The sequence below is a fragment of the Myotis myotis genome, unplaced genomic scaffold, assembly GCF_014108235.1.
Source record: "Myotis myotis isolate mMyoMyo1 unplaced genomic scaffold, mMyoMyo1.p scaffold_m19_p_19, whole genome shotgun sequence".
Lineage (NCBI taxonomy): Eukaryota > Metazoa > Chordata > Mammalia > Chiroptera > Vespertilionidae > Myotis > Myotis myotis.
This window is the reverse complement of record NW_023416323.1, coordinates 31,308,852-31,332,730: the sequence shown is the minus strand read 5'-3', so window position 1 is coordinate 31,332,730 and position 23,879 is coordinate 31,308,852. Positions and strand designations below refer to the sequence as shown.

The 23,879-nt window shown below is 44.2% G+C and overlaps 1 protein-coding gene across 3 annotated transcripts in view; it reads left to right on the top strand.

The window, feature by feature from the left end:
- Positions 1 to 23,879, top strand: part of CUNH16orf70 (chromosome unknown C16orf70 homolog) — a 29,364-nt gene that overhangs the window by 3,712 nt on the left and 1,773 nt on the right. The window contains exons 2-15 of one of the 3 annotated variants that reach the window (XM_036345856.1): positions 4,400 to 4,482; positions 9,453 to 9,536; positions 14,201 to 14,244; positions 15,554 to 15,633; positions 15,908 to 16,002; positions 16,416 to 16,513; positions 16,595 to 16,707; positions 19,202 to 19,335; positions 19,716 to 19,799; positions 21,427 to 21,509; positions 21,967 to 22,010; positions 22,601 to 22,644; positions 22,795 to 22,853; positions 23,401 to 23,473. In XM_036345856.1, the coding sequence (XP_036201749.1) occupies positions 4,400 to 4,482; positions 9,453 to 9,536; positions 14,201 to 14,244; positions 15,554 to 15,633; positions 15,908 to 16,002; positions 16,416 to 16,513; positions 16,595 to 16,707; positions 19,202 to 19,335; positions 19,716 to 19,799; positions 21,427 to 21,509; positions 21,967 to 22,010; positions 22,601 to 22,644; positions 22,795 to 22,853; positions 23,401 to 23,473 (1,118 nt within the window). The remainder of the gene's footprint in view (positions 1 to 4,399; positions 4,483 to 9,452; positions 9,537 to 14,200; positions 14,245 to 15,553; positions 15,634 to 15,907; positions 16,003 to 16,415; positions 16,514 to 16,594; positions 16,708 to 19,201; positions 19,336 to 19,715; positions 19,800 to 21,426; positions 21,510 to 21,966; positions 22,011 to 22,600; positions 22,645 to 22,794; positions 22,854 to 23,400; positions 23,474 to 23,879) is intronic. The other 2 variants (XM_036345855.1, XM_036345857.1) reach the window with 2 other exon arrangements.

Sequence of the window (23,879 nt, the reverse complement as noted above, 5' to 3'; positions counted from 1 at the left end):
CATCAGATTATTTATTCACTTGATTCTTAGATTCACTTGTTGATAGATGCATATTTGTTGTTCATAATTTGTATCTTTACCTTTTTCTTCCTCTTCCTCTTCTTAAAGGATACCTTTCAGCATTTCATATAATCCTGGTTTGGTGGTGATGAACTCCTTTAGCTTTTCCTTATCTGTGAAGCTCTTTATCTGACCTTCAATTCTGAATGATAGCTTTGCTGGATAAAGTAATCTTGGTTGTAGATTCTTGGTATTCATCACTTTGAATATTTCTTGCCACTCCCTTCTGGCCTGCAAAGTTTCTGTTGAGAAATCAGCTGACAGTCGTATGGGTATTCCCTTGTAGGTAACTGAGTTTCTTTCTCTTGCTGTTTTTAAGATTCTCTCTTTATCTTTTGCTCTTGGCATTTTCATTATGATGTGTCTTGGTGTGGTCCTCTTTGGATTCCTTTTGTTTGGGGTTCTCCGCGCTTCTTGGACCTGTAAGTCCATTTCTTTCACCAGGTGGGGGAAGTTTTCTGTCATTATTTCTTCAAATAGGTTTTCAATATCTTGCTCTCTCTCATCTTCTGGCACCCCTATAATTCTGATGTTGGTACGCTTGAAGCTGTCCCAGAGGCTCCTTACACTATCCTCGCATTTTTGGATTCTTTTTTCATTTTGCTTTTCCGGTTGGGTGTTTTTTGCTTCCTCACATTTCAAATCATTGACTTGATTCTTGCGCTCCTCTGGTCTGCTGTCGGGAGTCTGTATAATATTCGTTATTTCAGTCCGTGTATGCTTAATTTCTAGTTGGTTCCCCAATATAAGATCGAGGGTCTCATTAGTTTTCTTGTAGATCTCATTAAGTTTATCGGCGGCTTCTAAACAGTTCTTGAGAGACCTTAAAAGTGTGGTTCTGAACTCTATATCTTCCATTGACAATTTTGTCCTGTTTCTTTGTCTCCGCATTTTGCTATGCTTCCTTGGTGCACCCCCTAGTGGTCTTTGTTTGAAGTCTTATAGTTAAATCTTGATTGTTGTAGCTAATTCCAGGGAGGGTTTGACCTCCAGGCCAAGTGGCTATGAGAATCAGCTGTGTCAGCAGTGAGAGAACTTCTGTCCTCTAGGGAGGTGCTAATCTGGCGTTTGCCTGAGGCTATCCGGCAAATGCCTGTGTGTAGGGCTTGGGCTGGGCGGGTCGCACAGGATCAACAGGGTGGGCCAGAGAGAGCAGTTATGGCGGCTCTCAGTCCTGTCCCCAGGGGCTCTGCCTCTCTGAGTCCCAGCACCCGCTGCAAAGCTCGGAGAGAAAGCTGCACTCGCTCTGACCGAAGCCAGACAGTCCCGCTTCTCCCGTTTGAGTCTGGGTCCCTAAAGACTCACCCGGATCTGGAGCTCAGAGTCTGCGACTCCCTCCCGATTGAAAACGCCAACCGCGCCCTCCGCCGCCAGCCCGCTCCGCACCTCAGAATTTGACCTCAGCACTGCGCCTCCTCTGAGTGTCCGTATGCGTTTCTCTTTCCTCCTAGTTGTAGGACTTCCACTCAGCCAGCGTTCCTGTGGTTCTGGGTGATGTCCCTTCCGTTTTTTGGTTTCACTTTTGAAGTAGTTGTTCAAAGCAGCAAACTCCGGCGTTAACCTATGCCGCCATCTTGGTTCTCCCGGAATTATTTTTTAAATTTGTGTTGCAGCCCTGGCCGAGTAGCTCAGTTGGTTAGAGTGTCGTCCCCATAAGACAAAATTGCTGGCTGGGTCTCTGGTTAGGGCATATAAATAAGTTGAACAACAAATCAATGTCAATCTCTCTCTTTTTCTCTCTCTCTCTCTCTCTCTCTCTCTTCTCCTTCCTTTCTCTCAAATCAGTAATTTAAATTTTTTTAAATAAATAAGTGTTGAAAATGCCCAAAGAGGGTAGGTTTAAGGGTCACTAGAGAATAGCCTTCTCTGAGATTATCTTGTTCCAGAGGGACTGAACGCTCACTTTGTTGAAGGCACCATGTACCTCTGGACTCCGCTTACAAACATTGAAAATTGAATAAGCTTAGTCTAGTGCAGTGGTTCTCAACCTGTGGGTCGCGACCTTTCACTGGGGTCGCCTAAGACCATCGGAAAACATATATAATTACATGTTTTTGTGATTAATCACTATGCTTTAATTATGTTCAATTTGTAACAATGAAATTGGGGGCCACCATAACATGAGGAACTGTATTAAAGGGTCGCGGCATTAGGAAGGTTGAGAACCACTGGTCTAGTGGGAAGGAACTTTACAGAAGTAGTGTGTTTTATTGTAATGGGGTAGAAGTTGTGTAGGGTGCTATGGAAGGAGAAAAGAAACTTGATCTGTGGAGTTCAGGGGGGTGGAGGGGGGGAGGCTTCCTGTCAAAAACCTACAGGAGCCTGGCAGGCATGGCTCAGTGGTTGAGCATTGACCTAGGAACCAGGAGGTCACAGTTGGATTCCCGGTCAGGGCACATGCCCGGGTTGCCGGCTCGATCCCCAGTGTTGGGCATGCAGGAGACAGCTGATCAATGATTCTCTCTTATCATTGACTAGAGGCCTAGTGCACGAAATTCGTGCACTTGGGGGGGGGGGGTCCCTCAGCCTGACCTGCGCCCTCCCGCAGTCCTAGAGCCCTCTGGGGATGTCCCACTGCCAGCTTAGGCCTGCTCCCCATGGAGGCAGGAGAGGCTCCCAGCACTGACCACCAGGGGGCAGCTCCTATGTTCAGCATCTGCCCTCTGGTGGTCAGTGTATGTCATGGTGACTGGTTGTTCTGACATTTGGTTGATTTGCATATTAGCCTTTTATTATATAGGATGTTTCTATCTCTTTCTCTCTCCCTTCCTCTCTGAAATCAATACAAATGTATTTAAAAAAAACACTACAGGAGCCATATTCCTGGAGCAGCTAACATCAGGAGGACTCTATTAGAAGGCTACTGCCAGATTTCTTATCCAAACTGTCCATACATATAAATCTTCCAACCAAGTTAAAACAAAACAGTGGGCCCGACTGGTGTGTCTCGGTGGTTGAGCATCAACCTATGAACCAGGAGGTCATACATTTCGATTCTGGTCAGGGCACATGCCAGGACTGTGGGCTCTATCCCCAGTAGGGGGTGTACAGGAGGCACCGATTGATTCTCTATTATCATTGATATTTCTACCTCTCTCTACCTTCCTCTCTAAAGTCAATAACAATATGTTAAAAAAAAAGGGAAAGATAAATGGTATGTAAGGAACTGTAAGCAATTGGATATTATAATTAGAGCATGATGTACTGCTGGAAGAAGAAATAGGTTCCCTAGATTCCCAATTCTCTTTGGTAGTAGCTGCCTGGAACACTATCAAGGAGTCTCTGGGTTCACTGGAAAAGAGGATACCTGGAATAAAGTGTGTTATGGGATGGGTTTAAGAAGAAAGTTTAGAGACTAGATTTTGAAAGATGGGGAAGGATGAGGCATCTAGAGATTCTGGTTTGAATGACTGGGTAGATGTAGAGGTCAGAATACAGAAGAGAAGCCAGATTTCAGAGAGTTGAATAAAACACATACTGTCCTTGTGCTTATAAAGCTATGTCTTTGTTTTTGGATTGTCTGGACTTTGTTTTAAATTGCCTCTCTGTATGTGTCTTGTTTGAAATATAATGTGTCTTTTTGTTTGAAAACATACTTTTTGGTGTTCCCTGTGAGTCCCTGAACTTTTGAGAGGCCATTGGGATTGGGATTTTTTAAATGGGAGCATATATAAGTCTATTTATAATGGGCCATCAGTTCACAAATCAAGTGTTAAGATTTAGAAGATATTTGTGATTAGATAAATAAGGATAAAAATCCTTAGTAAAATAACTTGATTCTGGTAGGTGTGTGAGGAAGGAACTTTCCTAGGGTATACATAGTCCATGGCACAGTGAGAAACAGGCCTCATTCTCCAGAGTCACACAGTCGGTGCTTTCTCACTCTTTTGGTTCATGCTGACTTTGCCTTCTCAAAGCTCTTTGCTTGGGATCAACACAAAAGTTCCCATTTGTATATTAACTCCCTTCCCTTATACAATTCAACTGTTCCCTTAGTGCAGTGGTCGACAAACTGCGGCCCCTTGAGTGTGGCTCTTCCACAAAATACCATGTGTGGGCGCACACGTACAGTGTGATTGAAACTTTGTGGCCACACTCAAGGGGCCAAAGAGCCGCATGTGGCTCTCGAGCCGCAGTTTGCCCACCACTGCCTTAGTGCTTGCTGCTAACTTTATTCTAGCTCTTACTGCTTATTGAACTTTGAACTTGGTCTTGTTTCTGTAAACCTTAGTGACACCCACCCCAAACTTGACTGCAGACACCAATACCTAGCACAGTGGTAGATGTTCGTAAATGGACAACCCACGTAACCCACACAGGTGTCCTTGCTTTATTTCAGGAATGCCTCTGGCTCAGGCAGTAGCCATTCTTCAGAAGCACTGTCGCATCATCAAAAATGTCCAGGTTCTTTACAGTGAACAGGTGAGCTGATTTGTTTGCTGAAATAGCATCCCTAATCAGTGAGTCATCCCCAGAGGTTGGTGATTTGGGGGAGGGGCTGACTGGCAGGGATTGTTGGGTCAGTGTATTTGAATAGGAGACTCTTCAGCACTAGTCAGTTATCAAGCATTTTTTTTTAATTCTAAAACTTTTGGTCTTGATAACCTGTTGCTGCCAGGTTTTGAGGATCTGTAATAACTGAACGTGTGTGTGTGTGTGTGTGTGTGTGTGTGTGTGTGTCCGTCCCTGACACAGGGACTTTTCAGTGGGAGATCACCTCGGACTATCTGGTCTTCTAGAGTACTTGCTTTCCATTTATTATTTCTTGTCCAATTTATGGTAGTCTCTATTAAATGTTGGTCAATTGTGCCAGGAATTAACCCCTATAGTACAATGTTGCGTGTACCTACAAAGACCTTTTTAGTCCAGCTGGCATGGCTCAGTGGTTGAGCCTTGTCCTATGAACCAGGAGGTCACAGTTGCATTCCTGGTCAGGGCACATGCGTGGGTTGTGGGCTTGATCCCCAGTGTGGTATATGCAGGAAGCAGCCGATCACCGATTTTTTCTTATCATTGACTAGAAGCCCAGTTCACAAAAATTGTTGCAGGGCGGGGTTGTCCCAGAAGCCTGCTGTGTTTGACATCCTTAGTGCTGCTGTTGAGGCAGGAGAGGCTCCTCCCACCTCCACTGTGCTCACCAGCCGTGAGCCTGGCTTCTGGCTGAGCGGTGCTCCTCCGTGGGGGCACACTGACCTCCAGGGGGCAGCTCCTGCATTGAGCGTCTGTCCGCTGGTGGTCGGTGCGCATCATAGTGACCGGTTGTTCTGCCACTCGGTCGATTTGCGTATTAGCCTTTTATTATATAGGATAGGAAGTTTTTATTTCTCTCCCTTATTTCCTCTCTGAAATCAATAAAAATATTTTTTTAAAAAACAAACACTTTTTTATTTTTATTTTATTTTTTAAAAAATATATTTTATTGATTTTTTACAGAGAGGAAGGGAGAGAGATAGTTAGAAACATCGATGAGAGAGAAACATCCATCAGCTGCCTCCTGCACATCTCCTACTGGGAATGTGCCCGCAACCAAGGTACATGCTCTTGACCGGAATCGAACCTGGGACCTTTCAGTCCGCAGGCTGACGCTCTATCCACTGAGCCAAACCGTTTTCGGCTAAAAACAAACACTTTTTTAGTTTCCAGTAAGCGTATACTTTAGGTTAGCACCAGAGAAGAACTTTCTGAACATCAGAATTTTTTAAATAATATTTGATTTTTTAAGTATGTAAAGTTAGAAGCTATTTTTCATAGTCCTTTAAAAATAGGGCTTTCCATCTCTCTAAAGATGCAATTTCCCTTCCACTGACTTTTTAAAATATATATATATATATATATATATATATATATATATATATATATATATATGTTTCTTCATTGATTTCAGAGAGGAAGGGAAAGGGAGAGAGAAATAGAAACGTCAATGATGAGAGAGAATCATTGATTGGCTGCCTCCTGCACGCCCCACACTGGGGATCGAGCCCACAATCTGGGCATGTGCCCTTGACCGGAATCGAACCTGGGACCTTTCAGTTCACAGGTCAACGCTCTGTCCACTGAGCCAAACCAGCCAGGGCTCCACTGACTTCTTTGAAATCTGTGATTCTTCTATGACAGACCATGTGCTGTATGTGTCACAAACCTAGGGGAATAGTTTTGCTCCTATACAGGCTGCAGGCTATCCTCAAGTGGCTTTTCTGAGGCCGTTTAAATACCAATTTGATGATTTTAGTTGCATTTTTTTTCAATTAGTTTCAGATCCTAAAACAACTGACAGATTATTTTTGGCATGAAGGATTAGAAGTGGGTTATAAAGTGAAGAATAGTAGCTTTTCCTCTTTGTTACAGGTCATTCATAACCTAGTCTGACTTTCAGTGTTAGACCCAGAGGGAATTATAAGTAGCAGGCATCAAAATGGGAAGCAGCTTAAGAAAATTGGCTTGCCCTAGCTGGTTTGACTCAGTGGATACAGTGTCAGCCTGGAGACTGACGGGTCCCGGGTTCGATTCCGGTCAAGGGCACAGGCCTGGGTTGCGAGCTCCATCCCCAGTGAGGGTTGTGCAGGAGGCAGCCAATCAATGAATGATTCTCTCTCATCATTGATGTTTCTCTCTCTCTCTCTCTCTCTCTCTCTCTCTCTCTCTCTCTCTCTCTCTCTCTCTCTCTCTCTCTTTTCTCTTCCTTCCCCCTTCCTCTCTGAAATCAATAAAAATATATTTAGAAAAAAAATAAAATTGGCTTGCTTCTTGAACTTATAAGTAATTTCCAGATTTAGTTTAATCAGATTTGGGCACCCCAAGATTAGATGCATTTGAAAATAGGCTTTCTTTTTGTTCAAATATTTTTTTTATTATTTCAGAGAGGAAGGTTAGAAAAACATCAATGATGAGAGAGAATCATCGATTGGCTGCATCCTTCATGCCTCCCACTGGGGATTAAGCCCGCAACCTGGGCATATGCCCTGACTGGGAATCAAACCATGACCCCCTGGTTCATATGTTGAGGCTCAACCACTGAGCCACAACAGTGGGGCATGTTTTATTTCTTATATCACTGACTTTGTTGTTAGTCGTCCAGTTTTGGAGTACAAATAGTTTTAGCATTAAACTAATTTTCCCCAATATTGTCTAACCAACTAGAATCAGTTAGAAAACATGGGTTTAATAATTAGTCTGGTTCTCCTGTGAAGTGGATATAGTTTCCTTATAGAATAGTCTTTTGATGTGGATCAAGAGGAGATGGTCTCTCAGAGCTCTGATATAGTGCTTCTTACATGTGGTCCTTTCCTCTTCTGCCCTCCTTCCATTCCTTTCCCATTTGTGTCCTTGTTTCCCATTAAGTGCAGAGAATAGTTTGACCTGTTAAACCTTTCAGAACTATCTTGTTTGTCTCCAGCAAATCACACCTTGGAAATTTAATGCGCATATCAAGTAGCCCCATTTTTCTTAGAGGGAGAGGATGTTAACGACTTGCAACAGACGGCTTTACTGAACTGTTTCATATGGAGGACTGCATAATGCCTAAGCACCACATAGTATGTGTGTATTTTTGTTCTGGAGATAAAAAGTACTAATAAAACATTGTGAAGATTATTTATTTGCTTCCTTTTAAAAATTGCTCAGTTGCACAAAAAATTCTTTTTTAATTTTTATTTATTTTGCTTAGTTATATCCTGCATTGTAATAATGCCAGGAAGAAAATGATCAGTTCTTGGGAGAGTGTAAGAAAATCCAGATCCTCCCAGCATTCTTCCTCTAATCATGGATCTTGAAAGATGCTAAAATGTTGCTTCATCCTGCTTTCCCCTATGGGCTGACCCTCTCAGAAATGGAACTGTGTGTTCTGGGTTCAGAATAAGGTCAGGGTTCATAGTCCATTATCTTGTCTTGCTTGAGACCTAATGGTTTAGGCATTCATACAGCATTCTTCTAATGTTTGTCAGGCATGATGGTGCCACCATGGCCTCTACCTTGTAAAGATCATTGGGGTTTAAGGGAGCAGTCTGTGCCAATCACAGAAGGCTCTTTGGAGAGAATTTTTCTACTGAGACCTACACCAGTAGTGAGTGGCACAGTCTTTCTCTCTCTGACAGCCACTCTTGTTTTTTGTTTGTTTTTTTTTTAATATATTTTCTTGATTTTTTTATAGAGAGGAAGGGAGAGGGATAGAGAGTTAGAAACATCGATGAGAGAGAAACATCGATCAGCTGCCTCCTACACACCTCCTGCTGGGGATGTGCCCACACCCAAGGTACATGCCCTTGACTGGAATCGAACCTGGAACCTTTTAGTCCGAAGGCTGTTACTCTATCCACTGAGCCAAAACAGTTAGAGCTGACAGCCACTCTTCTGTCATTCCCTGCCTGCTTTGAGATGCTTTATAAAGAAACTTCTCTAAATCCTTTTGAGAACTGTGTGCCAGTTTTAAGAAAGGGCAGAGTTTTGGATGGTCCTGTTTTCTTCTGGGCAACCTGGTTAGGGCTATGGTGAGTCTTCACATGTTGAGTCCTTGAATTGATTGCATTGGACTAGAAGCAGGCAGGTGGGGCATACATGAGGAAAGAGTGCAATGTGCTGTGCTTAGTGCTTTCTGACCCAATACCTATGAAACTAGAGCTCAGAGAAGTTCTGAGAGTCATGTAAGGTCACCAGCTCACCTGGACTCAAGGCCAGCTTTGTCCAGTATTCTGTGCTGCTACTCCCCTCCCCCCAGGACTCAGAAGGGGCAAATGTAGAAATATGACTCCTTAGATCTTAGACTTGGGCCTTTCAGAAAGAAGCACATGTGATATGAGATGGTGGGGGGAGGGGAGGAAAGAGGAAGAGTGTCATCTCATACATAATCAGATCACAAAAGTACTTATTTGTCCTGGAATATGGCCTAAAACAGTCAAAAATAAAAAGTGTTCCCTATGGATGGTACAGCCTGGGAGTGAATGGATATAGGTTCAGCCAAAATGCATTGGGCATTACCTGTTGAATTTGGATCCTCATGAGGCTTTTTCACGTGGTCTGCATTCCTCATCAACTGTTCTGTCTGTTTGACAGCAGTAAACCCATGCTACAGATTTGTACCTGGGACCCTCAAAAGAAAGTGGCCTCTATACTCACATAATTTTAGCCCTTTTCCCCAAGTATTATTACTCCAAACCTATAATAATACAGGCTTTGGAAAAGAGACGCTCTTTTCAGCGATATTATAAAGTAGCAGCTGTAGGCTGGAAATAGAGCACACTGCATTCATGCAATAGCTTGTTTCTGGCTTCTAAACCTTGTTAGTTGGGGGAGGGAGTCTGCACTTAGATATTCCCTGTGTATTGCATATATATTGTAATGCTTTCAGTAGGTGCTGGTAAGTAAATTAATTGTTTGGAGTGTGTGTTTTTATTTTGTAGTCTCCTCTAAGCCATGACCTCATCCTTAACCTGACTCAGGACGGGATCAAACTACTGTTTGATGCTTTCAATCAGAGACTTAAGGTAACTAAAGTTTCATGTCAGGCTGATTAATATGTGCTGTTATGAGATGTTTCTTAACTCCTAAGTGGGAGTAAACTTCCTTGGTTCAGAGACCGCCAGGAGGTAGGAGACTGAAGCCTTGCCTGTTTCCCTAAAGAAGAGAAACTGGGTCTGGTAGTGGAAATATTCTGGGAAGGACTCTAGTCCTAGTCTCTGGAGGTGAAAGGGAAAGAGTATTGAGGATTTAGGGAATGTGGTATGGGGAGGGGGCTTTTATATTAAATAGGAAAATGAGAGGAGCTAAGTATATGGCATAGATTCTCCTGAGTCTTTAAAAAGGTACTAAAACTCAGCAATTCCAATCCTAGGTGTCTATTCAAGAAATTAAAACATCCACAAAATAGAAAAAAAAAAAAAAAAACTTGTACACAAATATTCTTAGCATAAGCAGAAATGATTCTAGCAGCTTTATGCATAATAGACACAAGATGAAAAACAACCCAATGTTCGTTAGTGGGTGAGTGGATGAGCAAAGTGAACTATGTTCATGCAGTGAAGTGTAATATGACCAAAAAATGGACAATTTACTCCTGCCTCAACATAGATGGATCTCAAAAACATTATGCAAAAGAATTAAGTGAAATAAAAACAGTCACAAAGGACCGCCTTAAAAAAGGGGGGGGGGGGGTACTAACAATGAGGCTTAATGGCAGAATAGGACCACAAGATTTTAGTCACGTTTATATATCTTATTTTACTTTATTCTTCGGTCAAGTAACATGACTTAGAAGATGAAAATTAGAGTAGTTTTTCCTAAAATGCTGAGATTGGGGCTCAAAAAGTTTGAGGAAATGTAAACAAACAGCTTGCTAGTGTGCAGGGTTGTCTTAATTAGTGCTCAAGTGCAATTTACTAACACCTGCTTCAGTCCAGGATGTTTTTAATACACTATTTACAAATGCCTGGGCTTTACAGGTTAGTCATGTGACATCAGACTCAAGCCCCAGAGTCACAAGGTTGAATGCGGCTCTGGGCAGTGACATGCCAAAGCCATCATCCTGGTTAGGATATGGGGTTGTCTTTCCAAAAGACTTAGATACTCCCTAGTTCTCGACATACTGTCACAGGTGAGCTGCTGAGGAGATAAGATAGAATATGGAAAAAGAATCTTTACATGAAATGAGAATTCCTCATTAATGACTTTTCAAAAACAGCGTTTGATGTCACCATTGTTAGCCCCACATCTCCCTCGCCTCTCCTTGTAAACTTAGTTGTCCTGTCCTCACTGACCCAAAGTTTTACACTGGGAAAAGGGATAGGATGGCCTTCAGTGTGGCTTCATCGCAAATTGGGGAAAATTAATCTGGAAACACCTTCACAAAGAGTCATTTGCCTTTAACTTGGTAAATACACTTTAGGAAACATAACTTAAAAAGGTTATGGGGAGGGTAATGTTGCCAGATATTTATAGCAGGGCTTTTCATAGTAATGAAAAGCTGGAAGTAACCTAAGTGGACAACAAAAGGGGGTGGCTAGACGGCCCATCACAGAATCACAGCGTGGTGAGGACAAAATCATGTATAGGGTGTTTATTAAAATACATTTCATTTTCAGCTGTTAAAAGTGAGCACTTAGAACATATAAGGTCAGGGCTGAGTGATTCCCATGCATTTCCTAATTTAATCCTAATAAACCTGTGAGGTACAGTTTACCAGTCAGACAGCTGAGAAGAGGATAGTGGTTTGCCTGAACAAGTTTCTAACCCTGTATTACCAGTGGCTTAAGCTCTGTTGTTGGGTATGGGAAATAAAAGTGATAAAAGCTGAACAAAACAGTGTGAGTACATTATGCAGAATGTGAGGAATGGCAAGTACATTAGATGGGTAAGGAGGTAAAGTCTTCTGCCTCTGTGTGGTCATTATGAAGAAGGAGGGGCTAGCGACCTGCCTGAGCCACTGGAAACTGAGGAACAATCAGTCAGGTGCCCTTGCTTGGCATCAGGTCTGATCTGACCCATGTGCCTGCCCTTCCATCCGAGGGCTTTAGAATCCACCTCTCCCTTATGTTGTCTCCTGCAGTTTCCCTGTCCCCTCACTTGCGGCCTATGAATGAACTCTGTGGAATGAAGCTTCAAGTCACAACCTTTACAGCCACCTGTCTTTTCCTTTCCTATTTTGGCTGCTGCCATGTCTCCTTTTCTCTCTGGTGAAATCAAGGACTTTTCCAGCCCAGAAGCTAGAAAATGATGAACTTTAGACTTCCTCAGCTGCTTGTTCCTATGGCTCAGCAAACATCATAGACTAAAATCTGCTGGTAGAGTCTCCTGGTGACATGAAGGACTCCCAGATGGTTAGCACTCTGGGTTCCTTGCCACAAGTGCCCCCTGTCATTAACTCTGGTTCACTGGGCAGGCAGGGTTGAACCACCTCCAAGTGTTGGTCTGAGTGCAGCAGGTGGGTGACAGTGACATAGGAGGAACATTCTGGAGGCTTACCCCCATGGTGAGTGATGGGAAGCCCTTGAGGTGCCATTGCCAGCTATTGTAATCAGAGGCAAAGTGCCTGCCTCTACTATATAAGCAGGGCTCTACTATATAACATGGGGCTCTGGCCTCAGTCAAAAGGCATACCAATTTGGCAAGATAGACTGCCATGCCCAGGCTTCTAAAGGGGACACTTCCTGAAGGTGTCTTATGAATCATAGCTATTTCCCTTCCCTTCCTTTCATGACCTTTCTTGGCATCACTTTTCATGCTTTCGAGCTACATGTTGCCCTTAGCTAGCTTCATAGCAGGCCCACTCACCTGACATGTTGAGTACTTCCCCTTTGCAAACTAATAAGCCAGACCTTAGGGGCCTTAACTTAATGGGACCAGTGGACAGCATACACAAATAGTGTAGAAAAGGGTTGATTGAAGTGCTGTGATGGCCAGCAGAGGAAGTGATCCTTAGAAGCAGTTAGGATCAAAATAGCCACATTATAGTTAAGAGATGTCTAAGTTGTAAATTCTGTGTTAAGATCTCTGAAGTTATAGACAAGGTCTGGCCAAGAGTGAATGCCTATTATGTCTCAGTTTCTGTAACAAAGCCAGATGCTCCTATACCTAATGCCCCTTCCAGAGTCAAACCCAGGTTGTCAGGGCAAAAAGACATTGAACCAGCTCTGTTTGGGCCTCTAAAATGAGGCCCAATGTTCGGCTGGCTGGCTCAGTGGCTGAGCGTCAACCTATGAACCAGGAGGTCACAGTTCGATTCCTGGTCAGGGCATATGTCCAAGTTGCTGGCTCAGTCCCCATTGTGGGGTGTGTAGGAGGCAGCCAGTCAATGATTCTCTCATCATTGATGTTTCTATCTCTCTCTCTCTTCCTCTCCCTTCCTCTCTGAAATCAATAAAAATATATTTTAAAAAATAAAACGAGGCCCAAGACCTCCCAGCTGCAGAATGGTAGATGGTTCTGCAGGTCCCAGCCAGCTATCTGCTGGCTGCCAAGCCCTAGACATTATTATCATAGAGGAATTCATAGTGCTTATTACTTGGTACCAATAGTGGCTGTGTGTTCAGTAACTTTTCCTTTGTCTCTGCCCTGAATTCTGGACATTTCCTTTGAGGCCAAGCTCACTGAAGATTCACCAGGGTTCTGAGGTCCTCCAGGTTTAGCCAGATGCCCTTCATTAAGGATATATCTGAATATTGTCACAGTTGTCCTAAATCCGTGGTCAGCAAACTGCGACTCGCAAGCCACATGCCGCTCTTTGGTCCCTTGAGTGTGGCTCTTCCTAAGCCTTAGGAGTACCCTAGTTAAGTTAATAACAATGTACCTACCTATATAATTTAAGTTTAAAAATTTGGCTCTCAAAAGAAATTTCAGAGTGGCGGCGGCGGCCGGGGGCGGGGGGTGCTGGGTCCGCGCGGGCGGCAGGCAAAGGCTGAGGCGGCGGCGGCACCCAGACTCAAAAGAAATTTCAGTCGTTGTACTGTTGATATTTGGCTCTGTTGACTAATGAGTTTGCCGACCACTGTGACCTAAGCTAATGTACTATGACTTATTTTTTAGCAGGATAGACCTCCCCCTCCATCTTTTTGTTCTGTAAACACAGTATTGTGAAGCTATTTTTGAAATTGATTTGGGTTTTTATATGCAGCAAAGTATGGAATGGAAGGAAGGAGGCTCCATATCCAAGGTTCCAACCTTTTTAAATAAAAATATGTTTTTATTAATTTTTTTAGAGAGAGGAAGGGAGGTTATGTGCCCTGACTGGGAATTGAATCAGCAACCTTTCAGTGCATGGATGACACTCAACCAACTAACCTACACTGGCCAGGGCTCTGAGGTTACAACCTTAACAAACACATGTATTTGTTTCTGTGGAGCGTTTCACTGTCCTATAGGGATGGTATGTGCAGTCTTCTCTATGATACAACAGTAGATTAGGTACAGGAACCTTGACCCAGAGCATCCACAAACATCTGTTCAACAATCCGCTGGAAGAGGAGGAAGGAGAGGTTAATGCTGTGTGTCGTATGGGTTTTTCCTCCAGATTTAACAATGAGAACTAAAGACAATGTGCTGTGCTTCCAGGGAATTTCAGCTAGTGATAGATTATTTTTTCTTTGCTATTCTGTAAATGTCTTCTTAATCTTCTTCAACTACAGAGCATTAACAACTCTTAAAATTTTTTTTTTAGGTGATTGAAGTATATGACTTGACCAAAGTAAAGTTAAAATATTGGTGAGTTTTCTCCCTTGCTGGTATATGTCACAGGCTTGGTACAAGTGGGCTTTATGTACTACACTCATTACATTAGTAAAGGAATGCCATCCACAGCAGTTCCGGGATTAGAGCCTGGTGCCATGATTTCCTCAGACAGCTCTCAAGCCTACTTAGTTTCCAGGAAAAAAGGAAACCTTACTAAGAACATGCTGTAAATATATGTCAAATTATTTACTTCTCTTGACAAAGCAGGACCTCAGCTCAGATGTGATTATAACTTTCTTGGGTCACAGCTGTCCTCTGCACGTTGTCTTTTTGGCACCTCTTTATGCTTTCATGAGCAATAGAATTGGGACAGTACAGATAGGTCTGACTCCAAAACCTATGCTAAAGAAAATGCCCAAAGGGCCACTGTTTAGGGACCAAAATCTGCTTTTTAGGATGATAATCTGTATGGTGCACAAATATTTGGCCCCCGTTATGGCAAGGCATTATTCTAGCATCCAGAGTGCTCTGTTCAGTAAGCTTCCAAGGTCTGGCTGTCCTGGGCTTGAGTAATGGCTTCATAATTTTATTAATCTCTGTGACCTTGGGCAAGTCACTTGACCTCTTTGAGCTTGTTTCCTCATCAGAGAAATGAAACCAATAATGTGGCTGCTGGATTAGGAAGATTGCATAAGATAATACTGGAAAATAAAGCACATAGCACAGTGCCTGGTTAACAAAGGTGTTCTATAAATGCTACTAATCTTCCAAAAAATTTTCTTAACTTTTAAACATTCTCCTGAAAGTCATAAATGCCTTATCTTCATGCTCATCATCTGAAATCCTAAGCCCCCCTATACTCCCAAGCCCACCTCCCATGTGGGATCCATCCTTCCCCTACCCATCTGCCAAATCACCCAATTAACCTGCCTTTTAAGAAAATTAGCTGCCTTGCTTGGCTACATCCTTTTAAGATGTTCAACCCTTTTTAAGAAAGTTTTCAAGCCAACTACTAGTAGGCACCCTGGAAAAACACATTAACACTGTTTATTCCTGAGGCCACTCTTTAAGTTTGGATACCTGGAGCTGAGACTGGATTTATTTCCTTCTGAATAGATGTCTTGGGAGGCCCTAGAGGACCAGTTCTGTATATAAGCCTCTGGACTTGTCCTGACCTCTTTAATTGTCTTTTATTTTAAAGTTCTTTAATTAAACTTTTGTTTTGATATAATTATAGACTCACCCGCCTATGTTTTAAGAATAGCTCTTCTAGCCACCATCTCCAGTGATCTGTGAGCCCATCCTGGGAAGTCTGGTATTAAAAAATATCTTTGTTTTTCAGTGGAGTACATTTTAACTCTCAGGCCATAGCTCCCACCATTGAGCAGATTGACCAGTCTTTCGGTGCAACCCATCCTGGAGGTGAGCCAAGTCCATTTGATTCCTCTGGTTCCCTGGCAGCCCATCGTGATAAATCTGGCAAGTGGTACCATCCCCACCACAACCTCCTGAAGCCCAGTTCCTATAGTACGTGGGGGTTGGTACTTAAGTGTAAAGCAAAGTTCCTCCCCCTTGTTTTCAGCCTAGTAGGTCAGTTCAGAAATGAGATACAAGGAAGTGTTGCCAGTCATTACTCCCTGCCAGGCTGGTTTGTGTTTGCAACTTCAGCCATGCCATTTCCTTCTCATTCCTACAGTGTACAACTCTGCTGAGCAGCTCTTCCACCTCAACTTCAGAGGACTGTCTTTCTCTTTTCAGTTAGACTCATGGACAGAGGCTCCCAAGTACGAGGTTAGCCCTTCCTTTCCCTGAGTATCTGTTGCCCAGTCCCCAGGTGACCTAGGTCAGCAGACAGTGCTTTTCAGGCAGACTAGATAGGTATCCTCTAGTTATCTATTGCTTTTAGCAAAATGATTCATTCATCCTTAGGGTTATGAAATGATAGCTTTTCCTGGGGCTTACATTTTATTAAAGGGGGCATTCCTGCATTTCCTCACTGATGAAAGAAAGAGAAGAAAAACAAAGTAAAATTAAAGATGAACTTGCATGGTTGGGGTGAGTTCATTGACCGAGAGCCAGATTTTAACTAGTATGTGCTATGATCTGGCCAGTTCATGAAGACCAGGAGTGCTGGGGAAATGCTAGAGTCTGAGTCACGTGGCCTGCAGTGTGCCCTTAGTAAAACGTTTGTTCTGTGTTTGCAGCCCAATTTTGCCCATGGTCTGGCTTCTCTCCAGATACCCCACGGAGCAACTGTGAAACGAATGTACATCTACAGTGGAAACAGCCTTCAGGACACCAAGTATGTGTCAGGGAGCACAAGCTTCCTGCTAAGGCCTGGTAGGTAAGGCAAAGCCTGTGCTTATTCTGTGCCTGCCCCCAGGGCTCCCGTGATGCCCCTGAGCTGTTTCCTGGGCAATGTGTATGCTGAGAGTGTGGACGTTCTTCGAGATGGAACTGGACCCTCAGGTTTACGACTTCGCCTACTTGCTGCAGGTCAGTTACTGGCTTTGGGGTGGTGGATTCCCTCTTGTGTCCATGTTGTATGTTGTGAGCTCCAGTGTTGTCTGTTCTCCACCCTTTAAGCCCAGTTCTTAGAGAAGGCTGGCAGGAGGGACTTGTTGAATTGTGGTTTGGCCACACCCTGCTGAGATTTTGCTGGCTTTGAACAACAACAAAAAGAGTTGCTGCCTTTAGTAGTTGGTCGCTCTAGGATCCACGCCTCATTTTGTGGTTTCTTAATGCCAGGCCAATCTCAGGTACATTGGACCCTGGATGGGGCTTAGTAGGACAGGGATCTCTAGTGTGGAGCTTGCCTCCATCAAGACATCCTGGAAGCCAACATAGAGATTATACCTTCACAGAACTCATAGTCTAGCTAGTATTTGTTCATAAATTGGGATCTTGCATCAGTCTCTGGGCATTGGTTCTTAACTGTTAAGAATCTTGTATGTAGGGGTATGAGGGTGGGCTAGAAGGGGTCAAGGGGGGACGGGGACATATATAATACTTTCAACAATAGAGATTAAACAAAATAATCTGGTACGTAAACTGAACTACTGCCCTGAACAAATTAGACATTCACAGCCTCCAGGTTAGAAATTTCTTAAAATGTGATTTTCTAGCCAAGGCAGAATAACAGCTACTTAAAGGAATGTTGCACCTGAGCTATAGCTTTTGAGAGAGTTGAAAGAACTGTGATGCGGCAGCATAGTTGAATGATTTGGGGTCTGTCTTCTCCAGAGGATTGCTGCTTGAAACAGCAGGTAGTCAAGGGTGGCTCAGTTATCCCAGGTGACAGTGGGAGGAGCCTGTTGGGAATTTGGGGTGGCTCAGTTAATTCTGACTGCCACCCTGTACAGCATACCCCTAGCAGTCACATCTCAGGGCTTCACTGAGTTACTCTCCAATCCAGTACTCAGTGAAAGTTTTATCTGGCAAGCGGAAGGGTAGCTTGTCTCAACTGACCTATTTCTCCCATCTGTTTCCTTATGGCTACAGTGATGCTTTTTTTTGTTGTTGCCTGTTTGTTTGTTTTAGAGAGGAGAGAGAAACATCAATTTTTGTTTCACTTATTCATGCATTCACTGGTTGAACTTGGCATATGGGAACAACACTAACCAAGTGAGCTACCCGCCAGGGCCTACAGTGATACTTGTAACAGGGAAAATCAGTTCACCTGTTTTGGTCCCCTCAATTTATAGAAAGACTTACTTCGGAATCAAAACTAAAAAGCTCCTAATTACCTTTAGTAATTTCACCTGGGTAGGCTTCAGGCAGAAAAAGAAAGCTTACCTGTCAAGGGTGCCTTCCCTATAGCCCCATCTGGGAATCACAAGATTCTGGTACCTGGAGACTTTGGGCAGACAGTCCAGCTTGACAGCATTTTTGGTGGGTTCCAAATTTCCTAAACAAAGTTTTATTTTGCCATTTAGTGTGTATGTGCTGTGAATAAAGACTCAGGTTAATTGGAAAACTCATCACCTGGTATTTCATATTTTGGATCGCTGAAGTCTTCTGTATGTAACAGATGGATTGTTATCCATGAAAACAGTTTTGTCACCCTGAAGCCCCGTGCTGAGTAAGGTGGTGTTGGTGATTATTATGGTACCAGGAATTGCAGTCCTCCTCAGACTCGTGGCTTTTTTTTTCCCCCCCAAAAAAATACTTTGTCTTCCCATCCACAAAATGGGGGAAATGTTACTAATGGTGTATCTGTTGCTATTCCCCAACTATGTGTGTGTTTAATTGGAGCCATTTCTGAAATGTATTAGACAAAGTTAAGAGTTAAATATTCTTCCCAAAGAAGAAACTTTTGATAAATCAAGATTTTTTTCCATTGTCTCACTTTCTTGGTTTTCTCTTGAAGTACTAGTGTGTGTCAGGTGTTTGTGGAATTGGGGAGTGAGTTAATGTGTGCTTCGCTCTTGGATTTCATAGCGTGATCTTTAGGCCCAGTCTCTTGTTGAGTGTTACCATTGAGAAGTACCTCCTAGCATTAAGTACCCTTTATCTTGTCAGGGCCTGCAAAGTGGCAAGAAATAATAGTACTTTATTATATACTTCATAGCACCTATGCAGCTATTTATTGTCCCTCGGTTGTGTGCTGACCTGATTGGGATCTTTATCATGCCATAAACTCTCTACGTGGGCACCTGTTTTGCTCACCATTGTTTCCTCAATATCTAGCAAAGTATCCCCTAGCCTTTAATGGTCAATAGTAAATACTTGGTGAGTGAGTGAGTGGTGTTTCCAGAGCTCCCTGTCATTTTTGTGGAATTGAATGAGTCTCTGGCATTATTTAGATAAGGTAGTGATCTCTGGTAGTATCTCAAGCCCTGGTAACCTGCTTGCGTGCAGTCTTGCCTCCCAGCCAGACCTGATAATGCAGTGTGCAATCAGAGGCCTCTCTGGAGCCCCCAGGACCCTGGACTGCAGGGTCTCAGGCCCTACCCTGGAACTGACTATACCTCTCCCTTGTTCTCTGCAGGTTGTGGGCCTGGCCTGTTAGCAGATTCCAAGATGCGGGTATTTGAACGTTCAGTGTATTTTGGTGATTCTTGCCAAGACGTTCTTAGCATGCTTGGTTCTCCACACAAAGTCTTCTATAAATCAGAAGATAAGGTGAGGGAAATGTGTTTATAAAGTGAATAGTGGGATAGTGGTCTCTTAATGTTTTAAAATCATTAACTTAATATTGAGTAAATATAAACTTTTTGCTATTTTCTCATAGAACCTATTCTGTTCAAGCAGATGGAGAAGTAAATTGAAAGCTCTTTTCTGACACTTGTTGGTCAGATTGTCCTGCCTTTCCTTGGAGACCAGGGCCCAGTTTATAGTCAACTACAGCTGGCTGGGTTGGTTGGCACCAGCAGCTGGGACTCCTAGACTCTTGCCTACCCAACAGCTTAATGTCAGAGAAAAAATACACAATTTACAGAATCATTTAATCCAAGAACTGTATTAAGGGGGTGGATTTTAATTCATTATTTTTTCCCCAACAGATGAAAATTCATTCTCCTTCCCCCCATAAACAAGTTCCATCCAAGTGCAATGACTACTTTTTTAACTACTTCACTCTCGGAGTGGTAAGTTATGATTCCTTAGAGAAGTGTTTAATTTCTGGGGGCATGGGCAGTGTACCTTGGCACACCTGTGTATACATATACAGCTGAAACTGTGCCTAGCAGCAGGGAAGCTAGCCTCAGCTGGCTTTGCCCGCTATTGTTGTATATGTCAGACTTTCCTGCCACCACGATTGCTGAGACACTGAGTTCCCTGCTATGTCTTCTCTGACAGAAGCATGCTCCACAGGTGGAGCCTGGGAATCATTCAGGTTAAGATGTTTTGGGAACTCCCCTCTTGTAGAGCATAGGAACCTCTTCTGGAGTCACAAAACTGGGAGATTAAAAAGTCTCAAAAACAGTGGGAGTGTGTTTATGTATTTAAGGGATCATCCCAGAGGCATTGTAGCCCTATGCTCTGGACCTCGGGTGCTGATTGGAGCTGGTGGTCACCATCAGTGCTGACAGTCTAGCTGGTAGATGGATTTTGTGTGTAAGCAGTGATTGTGTGGCCTTAACCGGTTTGGCTCAGTGGATAGAGTGTCAGCCTGCAGACTGAAAGGTCCCAGGCTTGATCCAGTCAAGGGCATGTACCTTGGTTTCGGGCACATCTCCAGCAGGAGGCAGCTGATCGATGTTTCTCTCTCATCGATGTTTCTGACTCTATCCCTCTCCCTTCCTTTCTGTAAAAAATCAATAAAATATATTTTAAAAAGAAAATAAATGATTGTGTGAACACTGCACCAGCAGGATACATCTCCGAGGGCAGGGCTAACCTGGACCTTGGGTCTTCTAACCTCTGAGCTCTCAAGGGCCTGCGGTCCTGGGGCAGCAAAGAAAGGGTAGATTCCAGAGAAGGAGAAAAAAGAGATTGGGTTTGCCTATGTGGGAAAGACCAAACAGGAGCCAAGATTCTCCTTGAGAAGAGCAGTGAGATCATAAACTGTTGGGGCTAGGATGGTGTCAGGAGGGCATGACACTGTTCTGAGCTTTTTGAGTTCTAGAGCCAGTGATGACAGGTGGCAGGGAAGATGGAGAGAATGTATTGTCCCTGATAGGACTTGGTGTGGCTATTGATGGGGAGGGGTGGAGACAGGGGTAACCTTGGGGTTACAGGCCTGAGCAGCTGGCAGGGTGTGAAGCTGGGAAAGATGTGATGGATAGTAGGAAGTGCTCAATGGGTAGCATCAAATCTAGGTCTGAATCCTGGCAAGAGGCTGAAACTTCAGTTTCAGGGTTGCTGACACCCATAGAGAGGGCCTAATGGAAACCAGAGAGTCTCTGGCCGGTCATGACATTTCAGAATAACCAGGTGGCTCAGTTAATTTTTTATCCCAGTGCTTGACAGGAAAGATCTGATGTATTTGAGTTCCCAAGCAGTGGGAGCTGTAGCCACCTGTGCTGGCCAGGACTGCTGGCACAAGATTTGGAATGGGGGGGCCTATGGACGGTTGGGTGCCTCCCTCACTGAAAATGTCCAGTTAAGGCTGCTTGGCATCAGCTGTCCCCAGTATTGTTGCTTGGGAGAAAGCTCTTGCCTGCAGGCATCCCCATGGTGAAATAGGTGTCTCTGAGTTGGACATGCCCTGGGAAAGGCTGCTGCCCTGCCTCGGTAACTCTCCTGACTTAGGCATCTTGTTTTCTATCCCAGGACATCCTCTTTGACGCGAACACTCACAAAGTGAAGAAGTTTGTCCTTCACACCAATTACCCTGGGCATTATAATTTCAATATGTAAGTATACCTGTACCTGCCCCTCGGAGCAGTGGGCTTTGGACTAAAAATCCCCAGGAAAGAGAGCTTATGGCTTTAGAGTTCACTAATTTATCTACACCTAAATTCTTGCTGGTTAATGGGACATGAACATTTTCTGAGTGTTTATTCTGTTCCTGGTATAGTGTCCAATAACTTACATCTCTCCATCTTTACCCAGTTTTCAAATAGGGAAATAAATTCAGAAAGCTTGGTGTCTCATCCAAGGTGGTAGTCTTCAGACCCCAGAGCTATACCTTTTCTGTTGAACTCTAATTCCCTAAGCTGGCCTCCCCCAGTGAATTCTGAGTCAGGCCCAGTACCGGGCTTAGGATAGTTGTGCTTAATTCTGTTTTTCCTGGAGTGCAAAGCTAAGATGTGGGGGTGGTTAGGCCTCTCAGGGGGCCTGGCCTTTACACATCTTCCTTTTCTCTCTTAGTTATCACCGTTGTGAGTTCAAGATCCCAATAGCCATAAAGAAAGGTGAGTAGTGAGTGTCCTTGGGATAACAAAAGGCTTTTGTGGTCAGTCACTCATGATGAGAAGGGACAAGTGATCCAAGTAGAGAGGATGGTAGCAGGTGGGTTAATGTAGTCTTGGCCCACCTGATCCTGCCCATAGCCTCGACTCCTCTGGGTTAAGCTCTCTGTTTGGAGGGGGAGCGCAAGGGGAGGCTACGGTGGTTGGTCTGTAGTCTCATGGAGGCCTTCCAGGTCTTTTCCTGTAACTGGAGGGCTGGTCTCTAGAAGGGAGAGTTTTCTCATACAAGTGATGAGGAGGACCTGAGGCCGGGGAAGCCAGAATTAGAGGGGCAGGATGATCTCATACAGATGATCATACAAGTGGTCCCAGCCCAGCCTTGTGATTGTTGTCCACTTCTGGTTGGTGTAGCTCACACCTGACTGACCTCCCTTCAACCCTCCATTTTCTTCCATTCAGGAATAAAACAGTCTGTGTCTCCTCCCTTCATACTCCAGCCCCAGTGCAAAGGGTGGCCAGATCTGGATTCTGCCTAGGGCTGGGGTCACAGGTGGGCTGGGCCAGCTGCCAACCACTCTGTATTCTCTTTTCAGAAAATGCAGATGGTCAGACAGAAACATGCACAACCTATAGCAAGGTGAGCTCCTATTTTCCCGCCTGATGCAGCCTGAAAATGAGGTGGTCATGAACGTGCTAGCAGTCGGGGGCCCATGTTATCTGAGCCTGCCGTTGGTCACAGGTGCGGTCAGGCCCTTCTAACCCCCTGCCGCCTCCATCCCTCTTGCAGTGGGACAACATCCAGGAGCTCCTGGGTCACCCTGTGGAGAAGCCTGTTGTCCTTCACAGGTGAGTGTGGGAGGTTATCATCTCTGGCCACCCTGTCAGAAGGCCTAAGGAAGCCTAGCAGTGGATATTGCTTAGAAATAAGTGATAAACATGTGCATACTTCCTTCCCCAACTCTGTACATTAATACTAGGCCTGCTATTGCGTGTTTGTACCAGAGAGGTTGCCTAATGGGAATAGCTTCTCCCCTCCTCCACCTACCTCCAGATAGGAGAGCCTTTTCACCCCTAGTTATTCAGAAAGGGAGGCAATTATGACCAACTGCCCTAGGATCTTATCATTTCCATCAAAGTGCTACTAGCCGTAGTCCAACCCAGTACCTGGTTTTCATGCTGCCTGAGGCTCTCTGCCTCCTGACTTCTCACAACCCCAGTTCACTTCCATAGTAACTTTTTGTGCCATGTTAGGCTGATTGAGGCCAATTGCTACCTCCAAGACCTCAGGGGCCTGTGTGGGACTTATAGACCACTTGCTAATAGCCCCCATCCCAAAAGAGACTGCTGGCCTGGCCTTGGTCTGCCCTTCTAATTCTGGCTTCCCCGGCCTCAGGTCCTCCTCCCCAAACAACACCAACCCATTTGGCTCCACATTCTGCTTTGGTCTGCAGCGGATGATCTTTGAGGTAAGCCCTGGGGACTGAGGGGCTGGTGTTCTGGCAGGGAGAGGCAAGTCATTGAGAGAGATCAGGGAGGACCTAAAGGCCCTGCTGGGCAGATTAATCCTTCCCCTACCACTCTGCTGAGAACTTGACCTCTCCAATTTAACAGTGAGGGTTCAGAAATTATGTTAGAGAAATTCAGGGTCAGGTAAGCTAAAGCAGTGCTCTGGATCCAATAAGATGAGAGGTAACGGGAATCCCAATACCTAAAACCAGCACATCAGGGAAAGGAACCACAGGGCAAGTAGGACTCAAATGCTATAGAGGGGGACCCACTGGCTTGGGAGAAGAATGGGCTGCCCTGTTTTCTCTTCTGGGTGTCATAACCTTCAGCAGGCCCCTGAAGAGTTCCAGAAGAACTGGACAAATA